We start from the raw sequence: 27,500 nt of genomic DNA on the forward strand, positions 1-27,500 counted from the left end.
GTACTTTGTTTAGTGTCACCCATGGTGTAGATTGGATAGATTTTGTAAAAGATAGCATTACTTTAAAAGAAACATACAATTTGACAAGCGATTGCATTTTACTTTCGTTTTATTGCCATATTTTTCATCACACTCATTGTTTTCTAACTGTCCCTAAATTGTTCATTTTCTTAGTCTGTTACATTGGTAGAGCTATTTACTGTTTATAAAGCAATATGCACTTACAGGTTTGGGAGATGGTTTGGGCTCTGAGGGTCGCATGTGCAAGTGGGTCATCATTGCTTGAAGACGTTCGCGTTCTTTAGAAAGCTGTTAAGAGAGAGCGAGATCAGAAGCATTTTAGAAATGACTGATACAGCTATTTTATTGCAGTAATACATCTTATCATTGAGCTTGTCTCAGAGTAATGATTCCTGCATATAAAAGTCTGTGACAGTAGGAACTTATCGGGGAGGAAATGCAACTTTAGCTACGGAGGGGGAAAAAAACTTTTATAGCTTTCCTTATGTTAAAAGGTCAGAGAAAACAAATAACACTTCATCTTTTTGTCAATAAGAGAATTGAGGTCACAGTTGCCTCGACAGTAACAAGTTACTGAAACCATAAATTAGAAGGCCCATGGTGTCTCTTTAAAGTCCTGTGGACACTGTTAGCAATGGACTAGTGCCAACAGCTGTGAAGGGGTGAAGGGTTCTCAAAGCGAAGTGCCTGCCAGGATTGTCTACACACTTCATGCATTCCCACTGAGGTCCAGTTAGTGCCCCCTGCAATCTGCCATCATCAATCTAATTCAATAGAGTGACAGAGACCAGGCAGTGTGAAACGCTGAACTCTGCCACTGAGTCGGCATCTACACTTGCACTGGGTCTCATTACAACTGACGGACCTTACTTTTCCATCAGTCAGACACAGCGGGAAAAAAAAAAAAAAGAGGCATAATTGGTCACACTGCAGACTGTATCATCAGCAGAACTCTTGTGTTTTAGTCTACCTCTTATAAATGGTAAACAGGTTTACAAAAAGCTTTTAAAACTACAACAGTGATAATGCTTTTTATGTATTCTTGATTATTTTATGAGTCAAAACATATTTTTAGTAGGTCCCTGTCATATCAATTTGAAACAATTTAAGACATAAAGAAGTGTAAAGAAAAAAAAATCATATGTTTTATTAAATGAAACAAAGTATTAATTTGATTGAGAAAAATAATCTTTAAGATGAAATATAAGAGGAAGCCTTAAAGGATTAGTAAAAATGCAACAAGAGTGAGACTTTGAGTGATATCGTTGCTTTTGAACAGTTTTATAAATTCTATTTATTTTTGGCCAAATTTTGTTTCTCCATTAACAGAAGTTTTTAAAAAAAAACTTAAAACACCAGCATTTGATACAACACATATTTCCATCTGTGATATAAATTATTTGCCATTATTCTAGTTAAAGATGAGTATCAAGAATTTTTGCAAGTTCTTTAATTAAAAGTATACTAGAAGTAGAAAAGGAAGTTATTTTTCAGGGTGTTATATTACAGGCATGATATTGTAAAGATTGGCCTTTTGCTATAAGATAAAATCTCATGGAAAAATAAAGATTAGTTCATGTAAAAACTGTGTAATAAAATCATTATCTAATTGGTGGTTTAGTGTATCCTATATTAGTGAAGACTTATATTTGCTAGTTTTGAGATTTCCAAATGTACATAACATGGCCTAAAACTTATATAAGTCTAAATGGTAAGTACATTAAACTACAACAATCCATCTTGAGTTATCAATCATTACTATTGTTAAAAACAATCTAAAATTCCATGTATCTCTATTAGTCATTGTGTTACTAAGATAATAAGATATAGCCTGTAAGAAACAGAATCTGCCTGAGTACCCAGAAATCTGAGAAAGCAGTCTGTAAAGTAAGCATTTGACACACCTGTATTTCTAACTGTTGCACCACCTGCATTTGCACTCGACACTGGGCAGTGCTTCGGTCGTCCAACGCATGTTCATTGTTAAGGTGCCTAAACAAACACAAAACACAAAACAGAACGGTAAGTGATGTCTATCACAGTGGTTTATGCTCCGTTAAAAAGCACTACACCGAAGTTATACATTTCAATGAAATGCCTTGAAACTACACAGAAAAAGGTTGAATATGCTTAAATGTTTAGTAAAAATTATTTATGTAATTAATATTAAGAGACTCTCCATTGGTTAGAGCGCAGCCTTATAACACCAAGATCATGGGTTCAGATCCCTATACCAGTCAGCCACCAAAAAAAAAAAAAAAAAAAAAAAAAAAAAAAAAAAAAAAAAAAAAAAAAAAAAAAAAAAAAAAAAAAAAAAAAAAAAAAAAAAAAAAAAAAAAAAAAAAAAAAAAAAAAAAAAAAAAAAAAAAAAAAAAAAAAAAAAAAAAAAGAGAGAGAGAGAGAGATTGATTCTTCAAATGGCAGAACATGTCATTGTCTCTAAGCTTATCTGTTATTATAAAAAATATTTCCCTACACCACTTACAGAGTAATAGTAGAAATCACTAGATGCATTTCATATAATCATGCCATTAAAAAAAAAAGGGAGGGGGAGTAACATAAATATATGAAGCAAAAGTAATCCTGAAGAGAACAAAGACAATTCTCTATTTCATTTCTGTTAAAATAACTTGTTGTTCTTTGGGTGTTTTTCACTGAGCAATGTCTTATTTCACCAGGATATGTTGTGTATTACGTAAAAAGGGCAAATTATCATCCCATGGAAACATCCCATGGAAACATACTTACAAAGAATGATGATTTGCTGTTACTAATAAATAAATGCATTGAAGATTCTAATAATAAGAATCGTAAGATTGACATTTTCTGTCTAGTGTCCTAACTGGGAGACATCTATCCTAAACCTATGCAAAAATGATAAAAGATAAATAATTCTAATGATCTTACTCTAATCTTGAATATGTATTACTCTATTGTTATTATTACACAATGCTTAAAGAGATCTCTTTAATAAGTGGTATGTTACTACACCAAAACTAATTTAGTAGAGCAGCATCTCCAATGAACGTAAAAATATTCAATAACATAATATATAATTTATTTGATGTCTCAAGTAATTCAATATCTTTTTGTATGTCTAGCTCACCAATGGGCAAACTAAGGCAGCAATTTAAGAGACGTTCTCATCAATGCATAAAAATGAAGTTGACATATTGAATAAAATATTCACAAGATTAAATAAGAATTTACGTATTTACCCATGTGGGTATAAGTATCATTTATAATGGTACAATAGTCTAAAAAGTTTATTATAGCCCTAAGTACACTGAATTCAACATATATGTTTTTGTACCCATTCAAATTATTTACCTATATTTCTTGAAATTAATAATGAAGCAGAAAAACAGACAGACATACATGTAATACATATGAAGAAGAATTAAAATGGTGTTGCTAAGAAAGAACTGATTTATAAACAAGTAAGTTTATTTGTTAGTAGACTGAAGTTTGGAAGTCAGAAACCTTTTTTCTACCCGGACCCCATACCTTGATAAATTAAACCAGTTTGTTTTAATACCTTCACATTGTTGATAACAACAAAACCTCCACATATCTCGGCACAATTGTTAGTCTTAGTTGCAGAAAAAATGTGGACTAAAATAGCGAGGTGGGCGGGTCAAGCCGGAGGTGTGTGGCTAAGGGCAGGAGAGGCACTTCCACTCTACCTGTCTGCTCTGAGCTCAGCTCAGGTCGGTTCTGCTATGAACCTAACTGTAACGAGGTCCCAAATTCACTCACCATCTCTGGAAGAAGGCATGAGATATTAGAGTAAACCAGAGGTTAGCTCATGGTGTAAAGTGTCACCAGTTCCTAATTTACCAGATTACATTTACAAATTGTTTTTCAGGGTTTTTCCCCCGAATTTTAATGAACAATGAGACGATTTTCCATCAGTGCAATACAATAATTGGTTGTATTCTTAAGGCTTAAAATTGCTCTATTTTTATAAGGATTTTTTTTCACCATGAATTCTTGGGGAACACACATATTTATCCCACAATCGGTCTAAATGATGCATTTTTTAAAAAACACTTCAGCTATAAACAAAGATTAGGGTGCAAATGGAACAGGCAAGATAAGCAGAATATGTAGCTTCACAAGGAAAAGATACATTCACTATAACATGTTTATTTGTGCATGCAATCACTTTTAAAAAAGGGTTTTTACACTTGTTTACTTCTTAGTGATAATCATTATCTTATATTTAAAAAACCAAAAAAGTACAAAATGTTTGCATTATATACTTGGGTCTTAGAGACCTATTCAATTTATCTATGCAGCTTTTATTAGAACAGAGACTGTAGACTACAATAATAGTCAATGAGGTTTTGTCTTGATTGAATTTTTCAGTGGAACACAAAAGAACCTTGCCATTAAAATAGTCCTTTATTCTCCTGTATGAAGGCGAAAGGTTTTTAAAGTGTTGTGATGTTCAGTAATGAGCCTCTATCTAAATTATCATTGGTGACAAACTCACAAAGCACTTTTCGAGGACACATAGTTATGAAATGCCAGAGCTGCCACTTTCTTTCCTGTAATTATAGGCTAGCTTGCAGCCCTTCAATGATCATTTATAGAACAGCCTCCAGTGGATTACTGAGAACTTGAAAAACACATACATACCTCTGCCACATCTCCCTTCTCCTTTCCTCGCTATTGTTTACCAGTGATATGTAAAATAATAGTGCCTATTCATTCCCTCTACTTAATTATGCCAATCAAAGTAAAGAAATAGTGCCGGATATAAATACAATGCAATAAGACTAAATAAATAGGCTAACTATTAACAGTAAATTATGAATTTATGTATTTATGACTATTTGTGCCCAAATTATTCTCTTTTATGTTTTTATAACTATCTCAGGTACTACATATTGCTGTTCAAAAATTCTCTATGATTTATAAATCAAGAATGAGATAATACTGAAAAATGAGAGGATTGGTGGATTTTCTCAGTCAGTGCCTAATTGCTGTTTCAAAATGCATATGCAAAGGGACATTTCATTAATCATTTAATCATGTCCCTTGCAGGAAGTTGGAACTAATGTTGCAAATACCCTTTTCATATGAATGCTCCATAATACTATCTTATGCATTTGATATATTGCCTATGTCATAAATTATGGCTGCTTCAAAAGGACCAAGTGGGGTTGTTATCCCTGAAGATGCTTGTTACAAAACCTTTATTAAGTTTCTTTTTTTACTTATTGCTAGTTCTATTTCACAGCTTCATACTAGCCAACAATAATACTCTTTCTGATGGCAAAGGTCTGTAAATTACCCATGCAATCACTAACACCATTTCACAGGCCTGTTCTACTTCTACTGGTCTGCTAACAAGGCGATTACACACAAATTACTGAATGCCTATGAAATATTTAAATGCATTCTACTCTACTATGCATTAATAAGAGCAAAGCAAGCTCTGGAATTCTGGTTAGCTCCAGTCCCTAATGTCCCCTAATGAGCCTCTTACCGAGACTGCAGTTCAAACAGAGAGGTGAAGAAAAAATGCAAAGGGTGCCTTCAGAAAGGCAGCACTGAACAAACATTGTGTGAGCCAGTTCTAATTTATGGGTCACTTTATAGGTATATTGATTTTTGTTTTCAAAATGGAATAAATGATGTGGTCGACTGACGTTCTTTCAAAATTGCATTGAATCTGTGTGCTAGGTAGGTAGTGTGAACTAGGAATAAGCATAAATAGGCCGTCAAATTCTTTCTTAAAACAATTAAGCAAGCATTCCAGAAAGACAAAAAAGTAGAAAAGGATCCCTCCAATTTATTTAATGCACAATTCTCTTTAATGAAGCTTTTATGGCTATGAATGCATGTAGTAACTTCAATTATATACACTCCAGATTAGCAATTCAGTTTTAATCTCTAGATTTTTCAAATTCATTTAAAGTTATAGCATTTTATAAGCTAAAAGGGATCAGATTTAAACCCAAGTATGTCGAGCCTGTTTTAACAAAATGTTTCACTTGCATATCACTGGTGTTTGATTTATTTTGCATCAAGCTTTTTATGTTTAAACACTGACAGGAGTTTAAATACAAAATGTTAGCTGTCACTATTCATTTAGCTGATTATGTGAGATGCCTTAGTTTTGAGAGATGGGGGCACTGTCACCAAAAGAAACAACATTCTGACAAGTTCAAAGAATGCCTTCTTGAGGTCATAATTTTGTAGCCATGCTGCCTAGTCAAAGACAAAGAAATAGACAATACGCACTAAGTAAGAGCATAATTTTTAGAGTAGTCAGCTGCAAGAAAAAAGTTGACAGATTTCCACTAAATAAACTTCACCTTTTCCACTACATTTTCAACTGCTCTTTATATAGTGTCAAGCCTTAAAAACTTAGTTTGTAACAAACTTAATTCATTTATGTTCATCAACTAATTAAACTTTAATATACTGATATTTTTATGGACACTAACCACTGTCTTAAAGGAGAGTATTTCCATCTTTGTATATCAGACCAATGTTTTGTGTGTTAGCATCTGCACATGCAGGTTCAAGAACACTTGTCTGCTAACTGAAATGCTATATTGTAAACCTTTTGGCTTAAGTGTTAAAAGTCAATCCATCTATATTCAAGCTGACTTAGGTCCAATGGAATGATAATTAATTTAGCAGACAAACTACTCTAAAGTTTTGTCAGATGTTATTACACTTTGACATTTATAAGACAGTAATGAAAAACTAGAATTAAATGCTTTTAGTGATCTAGTGAGATCCTCAATTAGTGGTCAGAAAAATGGTTAGCTTCTGTCAACACCTACTTTATAGTAAAATTACTAATTTTTTATTAACATTTTTATCTTGGACTTCCTTCTTCATCTTGTATTTTTTTGCTTTTTATCTTGCTGTTATAAATAAGTTTTATCTCAGACAATTTTTTATGCAAAAGAATACCTCAATTGACTATTAAATAATATATAGGTAAGAATAAGAATTTATATTATATAAGAATATATATGTTATACATACATCAGTCCTATGATGGCTTTGGATTTGGTGCTGGGCAAAAATGGAAGGATTCTACCAATTTGCTTGGGGATGTAATGTGAGAAAGGAAATTTGGGACTTGATATATTTTCTACTATTCTTTGTTATTTAACATATGTGGGCTAAATAGTGATAAGGTATGGCTTTCTTTTATTTCAAACCAAAGGATAAGTTATCAGATACCAAATTAAATCTGAAACTACAAAATGTGTTTCTATGGCATCTTAGAACTAAAAACACCACAATAGTATTTTCTCCAAAAACTTTTATAATAAACTTTGGGTATAAATTTTTGTGAGAATGGCTAAACAAGAAAACTAAGAACTAAAAGCCATGCACAGCTTTTGGACTTCTATTTTATTCCCCCAAAGCTCTCTATTCTCTCCATTATTAGAAAAAAAAAGAAAAAGAAAAACATTCTTTCTCAGAAAATTTGTGTAAGTGGTGATGTTTTCTTCATTTTACTTCTCACACAGACACTAAATAAACTTTTTCCCTAAATAACCAAAGTTAACTCATTTAATAAAATATATTATTTGGTTTTCTTCAAATTTATCACACATTTTTAAGAAGAAGACAATACCAGTATGGAAAATATGTCTAACTAATATTTCATTTCAGTTCTGTATACTGACGTCAGCTCTACTAACAAAAGTTATCACAGATTTTTGAGTTAGGAAATCTAAAGCATATCATAACAAAAATGGACTAAAATAAGGGCTTTAAAATTTACTGTCATTAGTTCTGTCATCCCTATAAAGTTAATGGGTTGGAAAAATGGTCAATCTTTGGAACCAAAGTTCATATTTAATTAAAGGAAATGCTTTTTCAATTGTAATTTCTTCAATTGTCAAAAAAAACACTAGCATAAATATGAAAAAGGATCATGGTGGGTAAAATGAGGGTTTATATTTATCTGCTTATTAGTAATAAAAAGCATAAATATTTGAGATTAACAAAGATCCTCCTCTCCACGTGCTACAAAAGAAATCATACTTAACGAAAGATGTATTTTTTTTTTCCTTTTTGTCTTTTTTCGTGACCGGCAACGGGATTGCAACCCTCGGTGTCGTGCCTGCACTGCGCTCAACCAGTGAGCGGACCGGTTTCTATATGGGATCCGAACCCTTGGCGGGAGTGCAGCCGTGCTCCCATGCGCCGCACTCTACCAAGTGCGCCACCGGGCCGGCCCCCGAAAGATGTATTTTTTCCTAAAGATTAATTTATTCTTTGTCAGAAAGAATAAATTGGAGTGATAAAATTCATAGTGAGTGGGTTAGTTCTCTGGCTTAAATTACTATTCTTAAGAAATAATAGCACAGTAGTCCTCTAAATACCCTCAATAACAAGGAATAATATATTGATAAGGACTGATATATTCAAATGAAGAAATATGAAATTAGTTGTTAAAATAATAACCCTATATTCTGCCTTTATTTTAACAAAAAAAATTTTTTTGAGAGGAAAACGTCAACATTTCCTAATATTTTAAAATAATCTCTCTGGGGCCGGCCCAGTGGCGCACTGCTACAGTGCGCCGCTTGGGAGCTCGGCGGCGCTCCCGCCGAGGGTTCAGATCCCACATACAGACTGGTCCCCGCTCACTGGCTGAGCGGGGGGCAGGCGCAACACCGAGGGTTGCGATCCTGTTGCCGGTCCCGGTCCAGCATGGGCGCGACACTGAGGGTTGCGATCCGTTGCCGGACACGAAAAAAAAAGACAAAAAAATTTTTTTAAAAATAAATAAAAAATAAAATAATCTCTCTGCTTAGAATTGTACCATTTCATACCCAACATAATGGCAACTCACAACTGTCTTGGTATAACAGAATTGCAAATTTTCATTTCAGGCATTTACAAAGAGCCATAGTGGTAATATGAAGCAAAGTTTTCTCTTAATTGGTGAGAAATGATGAAACATTACAAAATCTTTGTGGAAGTCTTACTGTATTGCAGTTATAAAGTTATTATGGTGCCAAATACTTGTGCCTTGTTGTTAAGGTACTTTTGCTCTATATCCTGTAGTCAGTCTACCATTTGTAAACACATCTTTTTGATGTTTCTGCCAACATCCTGGCAACAAAGCAGTGCAATTTCAAATGAGCTAATTAACTTAATTGTTGATGAAGCATGAAACAGTTCATTCACCCTGTTAGCTGCACCATGACAACATAAGAGTCTCAGTCTGTGAAGTTACTCATCTCCATAAACCTATCAGTAGCTCTCTGTTCAGATCTCTTGTATACCAGAATTGTGCATGGAAAATGTTTCATGAGAGATGAATATTCTCATTTGAAAAAGAACCCCTTACAAATTTTTTAAAAATAAAATATCATTGTATGAAGAAATTGAGGGTATGCAAAGTTCTGATTTTAATCTAGAGAAGTCATGTAATCTATTACACAAACATACAGCTATGTATGTTTCTTTATGTTTCTGGGGGAAAAAGTAACCATATCAATGAAATGTAGTTTTTCCTTAAATTTTAACACTATTAACTTTCATTTTTTTATTCTTGTTAAATGTACATATTTAATATTATTGAAAGTAATGAATATAAAGTCTGAAATTAAGAAATTAAATCTGCAAAATATGTTTATTAACATATATGTATTATATGACCGCCTATATAATATTACATTGGATTTTTACCAGAAATTTGAAACTTAAATAATCCTACCTTACAAACATATATCCCAATGATTAATGACACTGCTTTCATAGACTAATGTTTTTCATTCATTCAAAAACCTTTATCAAATGGTTTGTAAAATATTTTCATAAAAAGGTAAAGATGAAGTGTTAACCTTTTTAGCCTGATTTTGCTAATCCACTTGTTGAAACACACAGAAAACAAAAAAGTATTTCCACGATGGATCTTTACTTTCCTCCTTCATCTTTTGTTTACTTACAATGTGCCTAAAACTCCCATAAAATCCACCCCCCATCGCCCAAAAAGTAAACAACCTACTTTAAAAACTGTCCAAAATCTTCACAAATGCTTTCACAGCCTGGCCATTTGCAAACTCCATGGCCATAGAGAGTGTGAGAGGCCCCAGTCTCCTCATGTGACGAGCTGTAGCAAAAGAACACGACGTCAGAGTCATCTCGAAAAGCCATAATCGTTGCAGGCTGCTAGCGCCTGTCAGGTTACGATCAGTGACAAACAGGTCAAAACAGGTCAATTCAGCTCAGAGCAGTCAGAAAAATTTAATCGTTCTATTGAATAGTTCAACTGCCAAGGCTAGATGATGTTCCAATTAGAGGAGAAATAGAGCCAAAGATGACTGTTAATAAAGGATGAAAAACTAAGAGGACTGTATAATATCATATGCTAATCCTGCCATATGACCTTAATGTAACATTTTACCTCTAAATAAAAAATATGTATTCATATGTGATCAAGTGAAAAAAAAACAACTCATATTTTTAAGAAAAAAAAATAAGACAGTCATCATCAGATTTTTGAAATAAGATAGGGACCTCTAGGATCATTTAAATTGTTTCAAATAATAAAATAAACTTTAATATTTATGTGTGAACCATATATATTTCTACCAGTTACAGTTGATTAAAACAATTCTTGGACAAGTATTCATTAGCTATCTCATATAATCATTTAAGACTTTTGATGAGAGAGTATTATATCAGATAGAGAGATCCTAGAGAAATCAACCAACTTCTGAAATATATAATCCTCAAATTAATTTCAGTTAAAACAATAGCATGAAACATTCAGAGGCACACTATTTTCTAATAATAAAAGCTAACATGAACAATTTTCCATGATACTCAGGTGAAGTCCAGAAACATCACCAAATTATAGCATTCTATTTCAAAGTGAACTATAATTAAATGTTTCTTTAAAAAATATTTATTTATGAAGAAGAATTTGTCACATCAAGACAGATATTCATATTATATAATAGAATACTATCAATGAACTACACTTCCATATGAAATTTGGAGCCATTTATAATATATGCCTAAGCCACTCTGTTAAGAAATTCTACACCTATGTTTCATCTTTTAAAAAGAGACTTTTTATGTGGAGCAATATTTTAGCTTATATACTTTATGCAAACTACTCTACAGGACTTGATTAGACGGTGATGTGCCTGAACAAATGGAACTAAATGGATAAAAGTACATGGATGCTCCTTTTAGGAAGACATTTTTTACACAACTAAGATAAAACAGTAAGTTGAAAAATTATCTAAAGTATGTATTTAACAATGGTAACTGAAGTCAATTTTTCTTTATGAATTTTTAGTCAAATTTATTCAGGAAATTACAAATATAAGTTTATTTACAAATTGTATTATGCTATAACAATAAAAACGGCAAACCAGATTTTCTATCTTTTGGTTTATTATGCCTGTGTTTATATATTTATGTATATTTAATGTCTGGTTTCTAAGCATATGGTTGAAAAATATATTAAGAGGAATATGTACGCGTCTTTATATTTGAAATTAAAGAACTGGTTTTTGGTTTGAAAAAATGGTAAAATGTTCCCATAGCAATCAAGTTAATCCCAACATCTTAGTCATAAAAATGAATTAATAAAATAATTCCACGTGCACTTATGAAAAAATAAATTTCTTCAGATAAATTCCCCAACTATATCCATCAAACTGCTTGTATATAAACTACTTCTGTAATAAAAAAGAAAATATAGGATAAATAATCTAAAGAGTTCTATTTAATTTGCTGTTCTACACATCTTGTCTCTGTTAAGTACAAGGTATCATTTTTAGTCTTATCAATAGTGAAAATAAAATTTGGTGAAAGATAAATTATAGAATAAAGCTCATGGGGTTTACCTGTCTCGCCTTGCATTTAGAACTGAAGACTGTCCATTCACTATGGAATGATGAGTTATTGGTGGTGATGCTTTGGAAGTGGTGGAGGAGGTAGTCGAGGAGGAATTGTTAGTTGTGAGGTCTAGCCCTCCATGTTTAATGCCATTGTCTTCCATACTGTGAACTCCAGTCACTTCTTTCCATAACTGCTGAATCTCAGCAGGACTTAAGCCAGCTACAAAATGAAAGAAAGCCCCACTAATAAAACAAGGTAAAGTTCACATAATAAGCTCAGTGCTGTTAATAGATTAATCCCAACAACAAAAGTGATGTTACAAACATCGATATACAATAAAAAATCACTTTCACACCATAAGCACTATTGCTTTTGTCTCTGATCATCAATTATTTGCTAAACACTACCAATTTAGAAATGGTACTGGGAATAACACTATTAGGGATAAAAATCAAAGATTAATAGGAAAAAAAACCCCTGAAAGTTCTATTTGAAAATTAAATTATTTAACTTTTAAGAGTAGCTTTTATCATTGCTATTATTAAATTTTTATAAATGAAGAACTGAAAGAAAATAGATTTTAGAAATAACACATTAAAAATAAAAAGGAAAAAAGTAAGGAGTAAAAACAAAAATATCAGAGTAAAATAGTAAACACTCAACTCAAAAGAAAAATTTTTTTGACAATTTTCTAATTATTTTGCTCTTTCTCAGAGAGGCAAACGAATTATTAAATTTCATTTGGCGGTCCTGCATAAACCAGTATGCGCACCTACACGGATCAGTTAAGCAGATAATATCCTAACCACTCTTTCATTTATGACTGATAGAATACAACAACTACTCATTTTAAACAATTCCCTGGTTCAGATTATGCAAGTTTACCTGATTTATGCAACAATAAAAACAGAGAAGTTAGGCATAATCCTTTATTTTTCAGTATAATTCTGAAATAAGTTGTTGAGAAAATTGTCTACAGTATTTGACTTACAAAATAGTACTTATATGTTCGAAGTACTGTGCCTTCATCTATTCTTTCTACACATTACACCTTTAATCCTCACTACAATCTAATGGAGTTGTTATTTTTATTTCAACTCATTTATGGATAAGGAAACACAGAGAGGACACAAAGCTTAACACGGTAAAGCTGTGATCTAGATCCAGGCGGTATGACTTGAGTACCTTTGCTCTTAAAATACAATATGAAGAAAATATTAAAACTACTGTATAAAGATGTACAGAGAAAAATAAAACTATAACTACAAACTGCTATCATTTATTGAGCATGTACTATATTCTGATGTTTCACAAAGTGCTTTACACTCATAATGTCAGTTAACCTCACTTGAGGTTAGAAATCATTATGTTTTACAAGAAGGCTCAGAAAGATTAAAAATGATGTCCCAAGTCACTCAAATTATAACCAGTGGAAATAATTCAAACCCAATGCCCTGTAGCCCCCAAATTTATGTTCTTTATTCTTATGTGCATCTACGTCATCTTTATAAAAGATTTATGTGCTACACAAACTACGCCTCCTAACCCAGCTCCCATCTACATCAGATGCTGTAGTGGTGTGAATCAGTCAAGAGATGCGTTAGGTCGGGAGAGCTGGAACTTGGCTGGGAAGACAGGGAAAAGATAACAGAATGTGACAATGAGAAGAGTGAGCCTTTTCACCCCCAACTCTGCAAGTAAAACAATCCTTGATGTGCACATAGTGGTAAGTAGCCAATAGCAACAAAAGAATTCTCACTGTTCCAAACTTAACTTCTGGTCCAATTATTCATCATAGTGGTAATCTTAAATTGCTATGCTTATCACAATTTCAATAGGTAGTTAAAAGCTATCATTTCAGTGATTTTGGCTCCTTGAGATTTTAAGACACAGCCTCAGACTATAAAAAAAAAAAAAAAAGAAAAGAAAAAAGAATAATTCAGGTTTCCAAAGTTGTTAAAAACTTTCTTTCTATAAAAAAAGAAGGTGGCTTTATAAAGAGATGCATTTTCTTTGTTACGTGGGAAACAATTTTTGCATTAATATCATTAATTGTTGCTTTAATTCTAGCTTTAACTGAGAATTCTGAAACTTTTCTTACTGTAACTTTTTGATTACCTGTCTGTATCCTAACAGCAAAACTTCATTAGCAAATCCTTTTCAGTGACAGCATCAACATGTTCTGCATCAGTATTCTCACCGTCTCAACTGCTGCCTCTCTTGCCTGGCCACTCTTACAGCTTTCCAACTATTTTCCCGCTGTTACCTTGCCTTGAGTCTTTAAATTTACTCTACATAGAGCAGCCACAAATTATCTCTTTAAATGTAAATTAGGTCATGTCACCTCCCGGGAGAAGCCTCCAAAGGCTTTCCAGAACACATAGGAAAAACAAAACAAAACCCAAGAAAAAACAAAAGAGCAAACAAAAACAACCCTTACTCTGGCCTATGGGGGCTGCATTTATTATCTGGCTCTTGCCTGTCTGCCCGGCCTCATCTACTGCTCTCTCTCCACATTTCATCCGTTTGTAATAGCCTCTGCTGCTTCTCGAATGCCTCAAGCATCTGCTCCCTTTCCACCCTTCGCTCTGGCTGTTCCCACAGCCTAGAGTACTCTTGTTGCAGATTTCCCATGGCTCCCTCCTTCCCTTCACTTAGATTGTTAAAAGGTCCTCTCAGAAGTCTTTGACCACACTGTCAACCACTGTGCCTTCCCACTCTGCCTTCTAGCATTCCCTTACTCCTCACCTTACTTTATTTTTCTTTAGAGCATTTATTAGTTTCTAAAGCCATTTTTATCTACCTACCTACCTACCTACTTATTTCTTGTTATCACTAGTGTCCCTCCACTACAATTAGTTTTATAAGAGAAGGGATTCCTTATTTTACTAGAATATCCCCAGTGCCTAGTATGTGCTCAATAAGTATTTGTTGATTTCATTGATTATAACAGAGTCGTACAGTTTTCTAAGACATGTTAGTCCCCAGATGGAAGTGTTTTGGCTCTTAAAGGGCATACTATTTATGAGCATTGCTACCATATAAAACCAATGTCTAAAGAATTATAATTGATACTAGTTGATTCCAACATAGATTGAGTGGCTAATAATATTTTATATCTTCGCTAAAGACTCTTAGATATTTTTAGAGACTATACCAGTTAATGATGCTATTAATAATTTAGTTTTTGGATTTTATTAATAATTTAGTTAATGTAAGTAACCATTTACCTTCTAAAAGTAGATTTCCATGATACTAATCATTTGTATTGAAAATTAGTGATACCACCATGCTATTGCAATAATAAGATAACAAACGCTGGGTACTTAGTAGGCCCTCAACAGCGATTTGAAGAAGAAATAACCTGTTCACTACCTAAATGTTTCTTAATCAAAAGCAAGAGGAAAAAAAAAATTTTTTAATATTGTAGATATCGGGCAGAGAATAAAAGAGTTCAAAAAGAGATTCTTCTTAGCAGTTTTGGTTCCCAAAAGTGTCTGCATGTAAGAATCACCTGGGGATATTTTAAAACCTCCAATGTTCTGATCATGGCCTAGACCAATGAAACCACAATTCTGGAGTTTGGACATAGGCATCAGTAGTGTTTGAAGCTCCACAGGTAATTTCAATGCACAGATAATTTTTTTGGAAAAATTTTAAAAACTATTACCTTGCTCTTGGGACAAAGTTTTCACATCTAAAAACTGTTTAGCTCTTTTCTGTGGATATGAAACTGTTTATAAATTTGAAACAACTAGCCAATCAATTTTGTACAGTTTTGAAAGTTGTATGAGTTTTAAAGTCTTGATGGTTCACAAGAATTAATTTAGGCATTTTCAGGCAGTAATATAACAAGTCAGTTTTTCTTAAACTGTGTTCTATGGAACAGTAGTCTCCTAAATGCTGTGAATCTAAGAGGTCTGTGGTCTCTATCTCGGAGTCTCATGATTCATGTAAAACAGCTCTGAAATGTGTAGTGAAAAAGATAACTTGAATCACTTTTTTAACTCAGTGTTTTCCAAATGTATTTAAAAAAAAATTCTTTTTACAACTACCCTTATTTTTATCAGTTTTAAATACCAGATAAAGGCCTAGGATTCACAGCTATACCCTCCCTTTAAACTACAGTACAGTCTTTTTATTTGACATTTCCATGTAACCCTACCAGGTTTCTCAAATTTTACATGTTCAAAACTTTGCTTCTGTTTATACAGCCCCTTCTCCCAACTCCAACTCACTCCTCTCGCAGTTTTCTTCCATCTCTGCTTTATTTAACAGATACTTAAATAGTGCTTCTGATATGCCGGGGCCCTGCTCTAAGTGCTTCACACATGATAGCTAATCTAATACCCAAAACCATTACTATTATTATTTTTACATTTATTATCATTGTTTTAGAGAAGAGGACGCTAAGGTACAGAAAAGTTAAGTGACTTGCCCTAGAGCTAATACGTGGCAGAGCCCCCTCACTTTTTAGGACCAGTCAGGACTCCTTCCCTGGCCACTCTGTTTAAAGTTCAACTCCTCCTATTTCCCATTGTTGCTTTATTGTTTCCTATTCTTGCCTTTATTTTTCTCCTTGGCACTCTCCACTATATATTTTACTTAATTTATTTATTATCTGTCTCCCACACTAACATGTATGTTTTATGATGGCAGGGATTTTGGTCTGTTTTCTTCACTGCCATACCCCAGAACCTATCAGAGTGCCTGCAGTGAGTGACAGCTCAGTGCCTCTTACTGGAAAGAGTTTTCCAGTTTGGCCAGAACACGACAGTACCCACAAACGTACTCCGGGAATCAGTGGACTAGACTGTGGTAGAGTGAACAGTCAACTTTTATCTTAAGTGAAGATTATTCAATTTCTCTTAATAACTTATTTCAAAGATATATACAATACTAGCTCCAAAAAGTTTTGTAATTAAGTAATTTTAAAATTCCATGACCACAAAAAATTAATAAGTCCTATTATAGTTTTGGATGATGACTTGGGCTTGTTCTTATTCACTGCCAGTAATATAAATAAGTACTAAAAGGTTTGTTTTCACAGAAATTGAATGAATAAAAGAATGAATGCTTAATCAAATTGCATATAATACTACAGATGAAGCAATATAACAATAATTCTTGCATTCAGAGTTTGTGAAGTAACTACAAGGTGCCAAGCACTGTGCAAAGAATTAATTAAAATTTGATAATTCATATCTAGATTATACATCCTTGGGCCTCACAGATTTAAAAATTCCTATGGTTTTCCCTAGTAAGAAAAATCTCATTAGCAGTTTTTTCACACTCAAAAATAAAATATTCTTTCAATGTCCTTTCTTTTTCTATGTCCACTAATTAAGCTCTTAATGTTGAATAAATAATTTTCATACATTGTGATGCAAAGTATGTTTATTATGAATTTAAGTTAACTTATTTAACACTACTTTGCTTATTTTCTAGGGTTACTTATAATAAAAAGTAATAAAACTGAATTTTGTTAGAAGTACTTGTTATCACATATAATGTATTAAGCAAAATTTATATTCAATAATTTAATTTGCATTACTGAGATATTACCATGTACTTTTAACTTTTCATCTCAAAGGTCACATTTTGAAAAGTTAGTATACACACATGGTCAAAATAACTGAATCACAGAGAAGGATATACATTACAAAAGTAAATTTCTCTACCAGCCCTGACCTCTGGGTCCCCAATTTTCCTCTCCAGAAGAGAGGTCCAGTTTCTGCAGCAGCCATCAGAGATCTATGTGTTTATTTACAATTTGACAAACTTAACATATTATTGATTTATATTTGACTAGAGGATTACTATTACCTACAGATACAATGCCTGTCTTTAACAGGTATGTTTAAAGAGATGTGTTTTGAATATATATTTTGTCCAAATGCCAAATTACAGGGAACAAAAATAGGTATTTAGCTTGAACTTAGACCAAAGATAAATATCTCTACCATAGAAGGAGCTTCTGGGATATAAAAATACATCTGATATTAAAAAATATATACCTACTATGATTTTACTACTAAATTTGTATAGGCAACATTTTTAAAGATTGAAACTCTATTATAAAAACAGTACATTTTTGGTTTTCCCCATCATGATACTTAAATGTGGCAAAGTTGACAATCTGCTTTTAAGTCTTCCTCTTAAGATGAAAAGAATTGCCAAACAAAAATTTTTAAAAGAGACTTATGAACTAAGTGGAATTAAATCCATTTTAATGTTATACTCGTACATGCTAGTTCAAAAAAACCTTCTACGACAATTAGAACTATGATATAATTTAATCATTCTATCCTATTTACATTTTCTCAAAAACTCAACATACTCAGTATTTCTCTATGTATTCAGTTATTTACAAGTTAGTTTTTTTTTTTTTTTTTGTCTTTTTTCGTGACCAGCAATGGATCGCAACCCTCAGTGTCGCGCCTGTACTGGACCGGGACCGGCAACGGGATCGCAACCCTCAGTGTTGCGCCCGCACCTCGCTCAGCCAGTGAGTGGCCGGTCTGTATGTGGGATCCGAACCCTCGGCGGGAGCGCCACCGCGCTCCCAAGCGGCGCACTGTAGCAGTGCGCCACCGGGCTGGCCCTACAAGTTAGTTTTTAATACATAAAATTAACAGCATTCACAGGCAGTTTTGCAGACTTATTTTTGTAGTAGTAAATGTATGTTTAAACTTTAACTTACTGATAACGTTTCAGCATATAAGGCCCCCAAAGAGTTTTTTCCTCCATGTTACACATCGAAAACTTTCTGGTATTTGAAAGGGAATACCAAGACGGTTGTAACAATTCTGCATGATGTACATTGTTCATGTTGCTGGTGCTGTTAACATGGTTCCATAGAATGGTGATCTATGCACACACATGATCACTGATTAAGCAAAAGATCCAGGATGCCAGAAGTGGTGTTGAAGTAGGCATTTGGCTATTTATCTTTCTCAAGCACAAAATAAAGTCAAAGCCAAAGACCTGATTCTGGCTTCATGCTGAGGTCAAAGATAGCCTTCAGCACATTTCTAATCAACATAGAGAACATTATTATATTTTCTTTAAAAAAAATTTATTTTCTTTATTATTCAACAGTTTTCTGATTTCAAGATCATCTAACTCTACAAGGTGTTAATTCGAAATAGTGTTGGCTGGAATCTAGTACTTCTTGTTTGGTGTTTCAGGCTGGTAATAAAAATCTTATATTTCACTTTTAGAAATTCAAAAATATGTAAAAAGTTGGAGGGAAATATAATTTTTACCACAAATATTTTAGTCCATAAGCCATATGCTGTGTGTATTGGGATACACGGATCTTTATCTGATGTCAAAAACATATCAAAGCTTAAAGTGCATGCACAATTTTCAATTTCTAACCAGTAGACAATGGTACTAGGTCATTAAAATGTGTCACTAGTTAATATACAGACTATACCATCTATATACGAGGGAGTCTTCAAAAAGATCATTGAAATATTCGTGTATCTTTTAATTCTATTTTTCCACAAACTTTTTGAAGTATCCTTATATTAAATAAATTTATTATAAATATATTTTTTGAGATCAGTTTACAAATCCATCTTTTTTATTTGACTTCTGTGTACCTAATATTACTCTACACACAAACCATGAACATACTTAGAGATGATAATTTCATTGCCTATCTTACATTGAAATCCAATATTATGATAATATTCATGATTACTTTAAATGCTTAATATTTAAAATAATTTATGTTAAATGATAAAATATGTCACATAACTTTAGGGGAAAATGTCTATAAATCTGCTACTCTACAAAATTATTACAACTTTGTTATTTTCAAATTTTATACACATATTTTTCATATCATTAAAAAGTTAGACCTTTAAAAGTAGGCTGAAGAAGTTGTGTTAAATTATGGGGATAAATAAAATATGGAATATTTTTAAAGACAGTGAGAACATCATTCATCTTTATACATTAATCCTGCTTGGTTTTCATATGGTTATTATTTGTGGCTAATCAACTAACCAACCAAAAACTTAGTGCTAAGTGAACCAGGAAACTGATAATAAAAAATGTTCAAAATACTTTCACCTGGGGCCGGCCCGGTGGCGCACTGCGCTAGTGCGCCACTTGGGAAGCGCGGAGGCGCTCCCACTGAGGGTTCGGATCCCACATACAGACCGGTTCCCGCTCACTGGCTGAGCGAGGCGCGGGGGCAACACCGAGGGTTGCGATCCCGTTGCCGGTTCCGGTCCGGTACGGGGGCGACACTGAGGGTTGCGATCCGTTGCTGGACACGGAAAAGGACAAAAAAATAAATAAATAAATACTTTCACCTGAAATAACCAGTAATTAAGGCAGAAATCATTTGGGGCTTACATCATTCAACAATTTCCTCTTTACTTTTTCCCAGTATAAGGTTATGTTCCTTTCCTATAGCCTGTGTATCTGACATGCTCTGCATATGTCTGACTAATGGGTATCCACAATGATACTTTTCACATTTAATCATCTAAATTGTGAAAAAAATATGATGATGGCTTCAGTCTGTGTGGCTTACACGGCACCAACAAGAACTTTGGTTAGTGAACCTACTGAATTTCTGATCCTACATTTATTGAAATGAATTTTTTTTACCTTTAGTAATGGAAATATGCTTTAGTGATTTCACCTATTTTGTTTAAAATAAAAATTTTCTGGTTAAACCCAGATATGTTTTCAGATTTACTTTATTTTCTTAAATTTTCTCTATCCTGTGCATTTTATCTCTCATATATCTCAGGGAAAGTAAAAATAGAAAAAAAGTGGAAAAGATAACTCTATCAAAAGATAGCTCAGAAATAAGAAAGAATTTTCATTTGAAAACTATTAGAATGGTTATATTATAATAAATTTTATTGTCTGGTTAGATATTTTTTGCTTCTTTTAGAAGAATGTAGTTTAACAAATATATTTTAAATAAGTTACATTGTCTTTCTACAAACATATCTTAAACTTTCTTGAAATAATTGTTTGGATGATTTTATTAAAATAAGATTATGGTAGATCACACTTTTCTATTGAGGAGATTCCCACATAATTAGACTCTGAATACAGATTGCATTTAAATTTTAATGAAAAAAAATCAATGAGATAAACTTATTGCATCTGTTTTAGTGTAGTTTCTATCAAAGACATCCATGTTTATATTGAATTATTTTATAAACTCTTTCTTTTTTTAACTTACTATTCTTTTGTTCACAAATTATATTTGTTTTTCTAAAGGACAATAATTTGTGAATAGAAACTTCATTGCTAATGACACTACGGTTTATTCCAATTCTCTTTGGAATAACTAAAAAAAGTGGGTTTACTGCCTTGTTTTTCTTTCACTATTTAAACTTTATCTTTCTTGATTTCCTAGGAGTGCTTCAGTCAGGTGAATTAAAAGATCTGAAGTCAAGTGGAAGAGGGAAATCTGGGAAAAATAAGCCAAGAGATAGTAATTTGATAAATGAAAAGAGAAAAACACTTACCACAATATTTTTAATTTCACATCCCACAAAACAATGGCCGTGTGCATCATAAAGACTGGCTTTTATTTGCTAATTTTAATTTTTGTGTATAAATTTTTCTTGATTTTCTTCAGGATGTCCCTATAGAGTCAGCAAAATGTACAGCAAATACTACTATACTGTGAACCCCTCTGTGAGAAATATATTAACTTCAGTTAAAGTTCATTTGAATTAATGTTTGTTCCAACAAAATCCAAATGCAAATGTGGATCCTTCTGTAAAGTTTAATGATATATGACTTTAACCTGAAGTGAGAATTTTAGCACACAAAGTCACTTGTTTACCATTATTTTTCTTTTTTTAATTAGAATTCTTTCCATTTCTCAAAAGCTGAGTCATGCATATATACAAGTGTATTATCAGAGTACGTCCGAAGTTTTCTTGCAGAAAAACAAATCAGCATACAATTGACAGTTTTTTAGAAACACAATTCATAACGTATGCATAGGCAATATTGTTTTAGAGAAAATAAGCATCACTATGGTCCCATGACATAAAATAGGGTTTCATAAAACATAAAGTGGGGGCCGGCCCGGTGGCGCACTGTTACAGTGCGCCGCTTGGGAGTGCGGCGGCGCTCCCGCTGAGGGTTCGGATCCCACATACAGACTGGCTGCTCACTGGCTGAGCGAGGTGCGGGCGCGACACCGAGGGTTGCAATCCATTGCCGGTCACGAAAAAAAAAGACAAAAAGGAAAAAAAAAAACCATAAAGTGGAATGTTTTCTACAGAAATAAGTAAATCCTCTATGTAGAGATTTCAACATGAAGATTAGAAACTTTTATTTTTTTCTTATCAGATGTCCACCAAAACTCAAATCAGCTCACTTATGTTGAGTGGAATACTCTCAGCCTTTCCAGTAATCCAATTCCCTGCAGATCCCGGTATATATTCAATAGTGCTTGAATTGTGTTGCCCTTATAAATTATTTTCTGCCCATAAGACTAATAAACACGCATTTAATATCTAACAAAACAGTTGAAAGCAGTTTTACTACACACTTGAAAGCAGTATGTAGTAAAATTTCTGAGTCTAAAGAAAATGGGTTATGCAACCAAGTTAAAAATCATGTTTTAACAATAAACTTCAAGGTCATAAAAACAAAATTTCTAAAGGTTTAAGGTAGCCAGGCCATGAAATGGTAGAAAGTGCAAGATTAGAAATAAAGTGTGCACAACATTTTGTATGTACCTTGAGGCAGCGATTGGACAGGAAGTGCCGCCTGGCCAGGTGGAATGGAGATGAGTCCCTGACGCTGAAGGCTGAGCAGATGCTGCTGCTGCTGGAGTTGTTGCATCTGGAGAAGCTGCTGCTGGAAGACAAGCTGCTGGGCTGCCAACTGCTGCTGCTGCTGCTGCTGTTGCTGCTGCTGCTGCTGGTGTCAGAAAACCCAACCCAGTAAACAACAGAGAACACGGTCTGCACACATAGTTCTCACAGGAGGAATGCTCACTCCTTTCATTGCCTGAATGAGTTTTTGGTCATCCCATGGCCAAAGTTCAGGAGCACAGTGTGAGCAAGTTCTAGACTTTTTGCCTTCCTTTCAAATATTGAACAGCAGCAGAGAACCAAGGAACATGCATTAAAAGAGTATGAGACAGGTCTAGACATAGTATGTAACAAAGGTTGAGTTTTGGGTTTTTTTTTTTATCAGCTTCTTGCTGATGATAATAAACTTATCTAGACTAAAAGAATAACACTTTACACTAAGTCAACTTCCACAACACTACTTTTTTTCTGACTGAATAAGTTTAATCTATAGAAGTCCGTGAATGGGGTCCTTAGTGATCTATTAAAAACTGGGAGGTAGCCTTCATAGGACAGTCCTGTTATCTCTCTCTCCTCCGCTCCTCTCTTGCTGGAATATATTAATGGCAGAATTATGTTCAAGGCAAAAGAGTGCCCTTATTATAGGGAAAAGTATAACTTCCGATTTTGTGAGGCATTACAAGACAAACCAGAGTTCTGTGGACTCAGGAGGGTAGAAGATGGCAGTCACACTTCAGAGAAAGACAAGCTACTGTGGAAGACCTTTCCTTTTTAGTTTGGGGAAAAGAGAAACTTCTGATGCACTCACTGGAAAACAGACTGCATAATGGAGCAAGTCATGTGGATTGCCCAAAGCCTCCGGAGAAATAAGGGAGCAATTTCTATTCTGTAGTTGATGGCTGTCTGAAATTCTATTCACAAATCCAAACAGAAACAAAACCTCAGGAGGTCAAAACTGTTTCCTGTACGTTTGCATAATGGGCAGCTTGAAGACAAGGCTCTGATACCTGCTGATCAATTTAACTACTTCAACATGTTTTGTTTGTATTATGTTTATATTTGATGCAGTTTGCTGACAAGTGCAAGCTAGGCCTGAGAAGCCAGCTTGTCAGTTTGATTTATGAGCATATCAAACTGTAACTTTCTACTCACCACTCCAAACCTACAGTAGCAGTTCATTAATCAGGGGCCTGTGACTTTGAAATCTGTGCTCAACCAGTTTCTCCCCTGGTCTTCCCACCCCCAACAATAGGCAACATTTGCATGCATGTTCTCTGAGCTGCACCACTGAGAAAAATAAGATTCCCTCCCCAACTTAGATTCTCGGTGAATACAAGATAATCAGTACTTTGTCCACCACACAGCTTGTTCTTTGTACACTGTGATTCATTAGTGAACATTAGATGACAGCAGTGTTGGATTGTAACTCTCAAGTCCCATGCTACAAAAAAAGGAGAGCATGAGAGTTCTACTGTCACTGTTATTAAGCTCAGTAGAAACATATAATACTGCATCTTTGACAGCAAAAGCCTTGTTATAGGAAGATCTAAGACTATTCTTGCCTCTCAAAGCTCTTTCTCAAACTATTATATATCAATGAGATAACCAGATCCTACCTCTTTTGCTTGCTTTCCAGGATGCTGTTGCTGTTGCTGCTGCTGTTGCTGCTGCTGCTGCTGCTGTTGTTGCTGCTGTTGCTGCTGCTGTTGCTGCTGCTGCTGTTGCTGCTGCTGCAAAAGCTGAAGATGTAACTGCTCTTGCTGTTTCTTGTAAAACTCTTGTAGTTGTTGCTGAATAAACCATTTTGACTTTAATAAATAAAGGCAAAAGTTTCATGTATTATAAATCTCCTAAACTCTTCTAGACTGGCATATGGTAGAGTTTCCATTAAGATTCACCTCACCAAAAATTAAAAAAAAAATGCATTGGATTCAAAGAGACAGCTCTAGATACATTTTTTTCCCCAAGGCAGCTCTGAAATTTTCCAATCCAGAATCCAAAATATACTAAACAAAAGTGTATAGAACATCTGTATTCTAAAGGCCAGAGCCAAATTAATATCCTGAATTATTACATCTGGAGTCCTACTGGCACATAAAAATAGGTTCGATTCTACCACTTATAAAAATCAAACTCTAGCTACATAAATTCAGGTTGCTCCATTCTAACTGGAAAAATATTTAATCCATCAGATGTTCAGAACAACGTCAGACTTAGAAATACAAGTAACTGGTCTGTAGTCATCATCATGAAAGACAGCAAAGTAATTAAATATATAAAAGTTCAGATAAAGCCACATTATTTTTTCTATGATATGTAAGTATTAATATCAAGTCCATTTTGTTTATACTCGAGACTCTAATAAGGTACATATTAGGAACACTATTTTTGTTATTTCAAAAGATAAATTTCATAAATTTGTGGCTTAGCCACCTAACTTTAATATAAGTAGATTCTTCTCTTCCTAACAATATGTGCATCTTGGACAGAAAATTGGGGTTGTTTCTTTCTCCATTTTAAGAGCGGGCAGTTCAAGTTTCGTACTTATGTGAACTAAAAGAAATGCTAAAGTGTCAGGAGTTCTAAAAGCAACAATTAACTGATAAGTATCTGTGCACTTTTGTTGACAAGTCTACAAATCAAATGCACCTAAGCATTTGAATATTTAAATATTGATTTATTCCATTTTCAAATTACACATCTCTCTGCACTTACTCTAGACTCTAATGAATTTAAAAAGACTAAGAACGCTAAATTTTCTTTAAATTTTCTTACGCAGTTCTGCAATTAAAATGTTACGCTGAAGTTCTAGCATGCTGCTAGATTGTCCCTTCAAATGGAGATTGAATTATCAAATATGCCCACTGCACTGTCCCCATGGATGCACTTCTTCTGAGCCATGCTAGAACACCAAAGCAGGTAACCCACATTACCTGCTGCAGCATGACTGCCTGCTGCTGCTGGAGAAGGGCTTGGAGCTGCTGAGGAGACAGGACTTGCTGCTGAAGGATCTGCTGCATTTGCTGAGGGGTGATCACCTGGGGAGTCATCATGGCCACTGACACAGGCACCTTGCATAGAGAAAGAAAGAGAATGGGTGGTCACAACTGAATGTCTGCTAACCCACTCACAGTTGTATGTCACTTTTCATAAATTCTTCAGCATTTGATAGTCAATAATTTTTATATAATTATTTCTTATATTACATAACTATTAATAATAATATTAAAGTAGCACAGTACTTAGACGCTAGCTTTCCATAGGCATCAGATTTCATCAGACTCCAACTTCATGTTTTACACTTGTAATATATAAACCTAAGATGTTTGAGCAGCACTCTCAAAACTTTATAATTAATAATTTAATCAATGTTGCAGTGCTATAAGTGAATAGCTTTTTGAAATGGTTTAAAGGTGTGATTAAAATAATAAAGAATAAACAACTTAAAATAATATGCATATAAATATCTGTTATCTAAACTAGTAAAAAGCATATGTGTAGAATATACTTATAAAACACAATCACCATTTCAAAATTTTCTATAAGTATATAATATATATAATACTAGAAAATATAGTAATACATACTGCTACATGAGCACATGCAGTAACTCATATAGGAGATATATATAATATATGTGTATATATTCAGAAAAATAGCTACATAGTTAAGTCCTCAGAAAGAAATAATTATAAGCCTAGTATTCTAGCTTCTGTAAAAATTTTCTTATTCCAAGCAGCTAAACTTATGCCATTAACTCCAGAGATCTGAAGATTATTCAAAGGTCATTCATTAAACCAAAAAAATTTTTTTTGCTTAAAACTTTATTTCCACCTATTCCTTTCTTTTCAAGTTTCTAAGAATGAAAGAGGCAAAAAGAAAATAAGGAGAGAAAGATACAGAGGAAAAAGAAGGAAGGAAGGAAAATACAGAGTAAGGAAAAGCTAGAGGGGAGAAAGCCCTAGAGAAAGAGAGAAAAGATGTGGCAAGACAGTAAAAGGATGGCAAGAGGAGAACAAGAGAACCTGTATAGAGGCCTGAGCTCTGTGCTCAGTTTGGTGGCAGTTGCATTGTTTGAAGGCATTGCTTGTACCAACCAGCAGGTAATCAAACAACTTGTTAACTGGCCAAGTCTGCAAATTTTGAAAAAGCAATCACTTTCTTTCTTAGAAAAAGCAATTCACTATTACTGTAAATAAAAGCACGTATTTATATAAATCCTGCTTTAGGACAAATTTATGGGACAATGAGTCTTTGGAAAAAGAAATAGATTAATAAACATGGCTTGCAATTTATTTTAACATTCATTTTTAAATGCGGTTCAAACTTTTCCAGTCTGGTAGTTTATGCTATAAAAAAAGGAGAAATTAATAATGAAAAAGAGGTGAGAAGGAAAGAAATCAAGGATGGATTAAAATTCCTCTTTCTCTCTCTCTAAAAAAACAAAACAAAACAAAAAATAAAACACTTCATATTTAATACCAAAAAATAGCTGTGTCTTTTTTCTTTTCCCATGTTGACATCTTGAGTAAGGATTAATAACACATAGAAAAAGAACCACATATGATGGAAAGGAATTCAGTGATTTTCAAAAATATTTCTGGATTATTTTAGAACATATTGACATTCCTTCAGTTTAGTGTATTTAAATCTATCAATCATAATAAAAAGCATTCTGAAATGTATGCTGTAAAATTAATTGATCCAATGGGTTGCCCAATGTTTGGTTGTTCAAAAAATTGTCAGTTTACTTAATTGCTTGTTCTTTGATAAACATATCGAATAGTTAGAACAAGCAGTTTGGAAAAA

General features: G+C 33.6%; 1 protein-coding gene across 1 annotated transcript in view; it reads right to left on the reverse strand.

The window, feature by feature from the left end:
- The window catches only part of FOXP2 (forkhead box P2), a 274,200-nt gene that overhangs the window by 37,992 nt on the left and 208,708 nt on the right, over positions 1-27,500 (reverse strand). Inside the window, exons 5-11 of the mRNA XM_008571504.1 lie at positions 25,625-25,762; positions 24,308-24,481; positions 22,614-22,791; positions 11,880-12,093; positions 10,025-10,129; positions 1,926-2,013; positions 226-309 (exon numbers count right to left, since the gene is read on the reverse strand). Of these exons, the coding sequence (XP_008569726.1) occupies positions 226-309; positions 1,926-2,013; positions 10,025-10,129; positions 11,880-12,093; positions 22,614-22,791; positions 24,308-24,481; positions 25,625-25,762 (981 nt within the window). The remainder of the gene's footprint in view (positions 1-225; positions 310-1,925; positions 2,014-10,024; positions 10,130-11,879; positions 12,094-22,613; positions 22,792-24,307; positions 24,482-25,624; positions 25,763-27,500) is intronic.

The sequence above is a fragment of the Galeopterus variegatus genome, unplaced genomic scaffold, assembly GCF_000696425.1.
Source record: "Galeopterus variegatus unplaced genomic scaffold, G_variegatus-3.0.2 Scaffold41, whole genome shotgun sequence".
In the NCBI taxonomy this organism is placed as follows: Eukaryota; Metazoa; Chordata; class Mammalia; order Dermoptera; family Cynocephalidae; genus Galeopterus; species Galeopterus variegatus.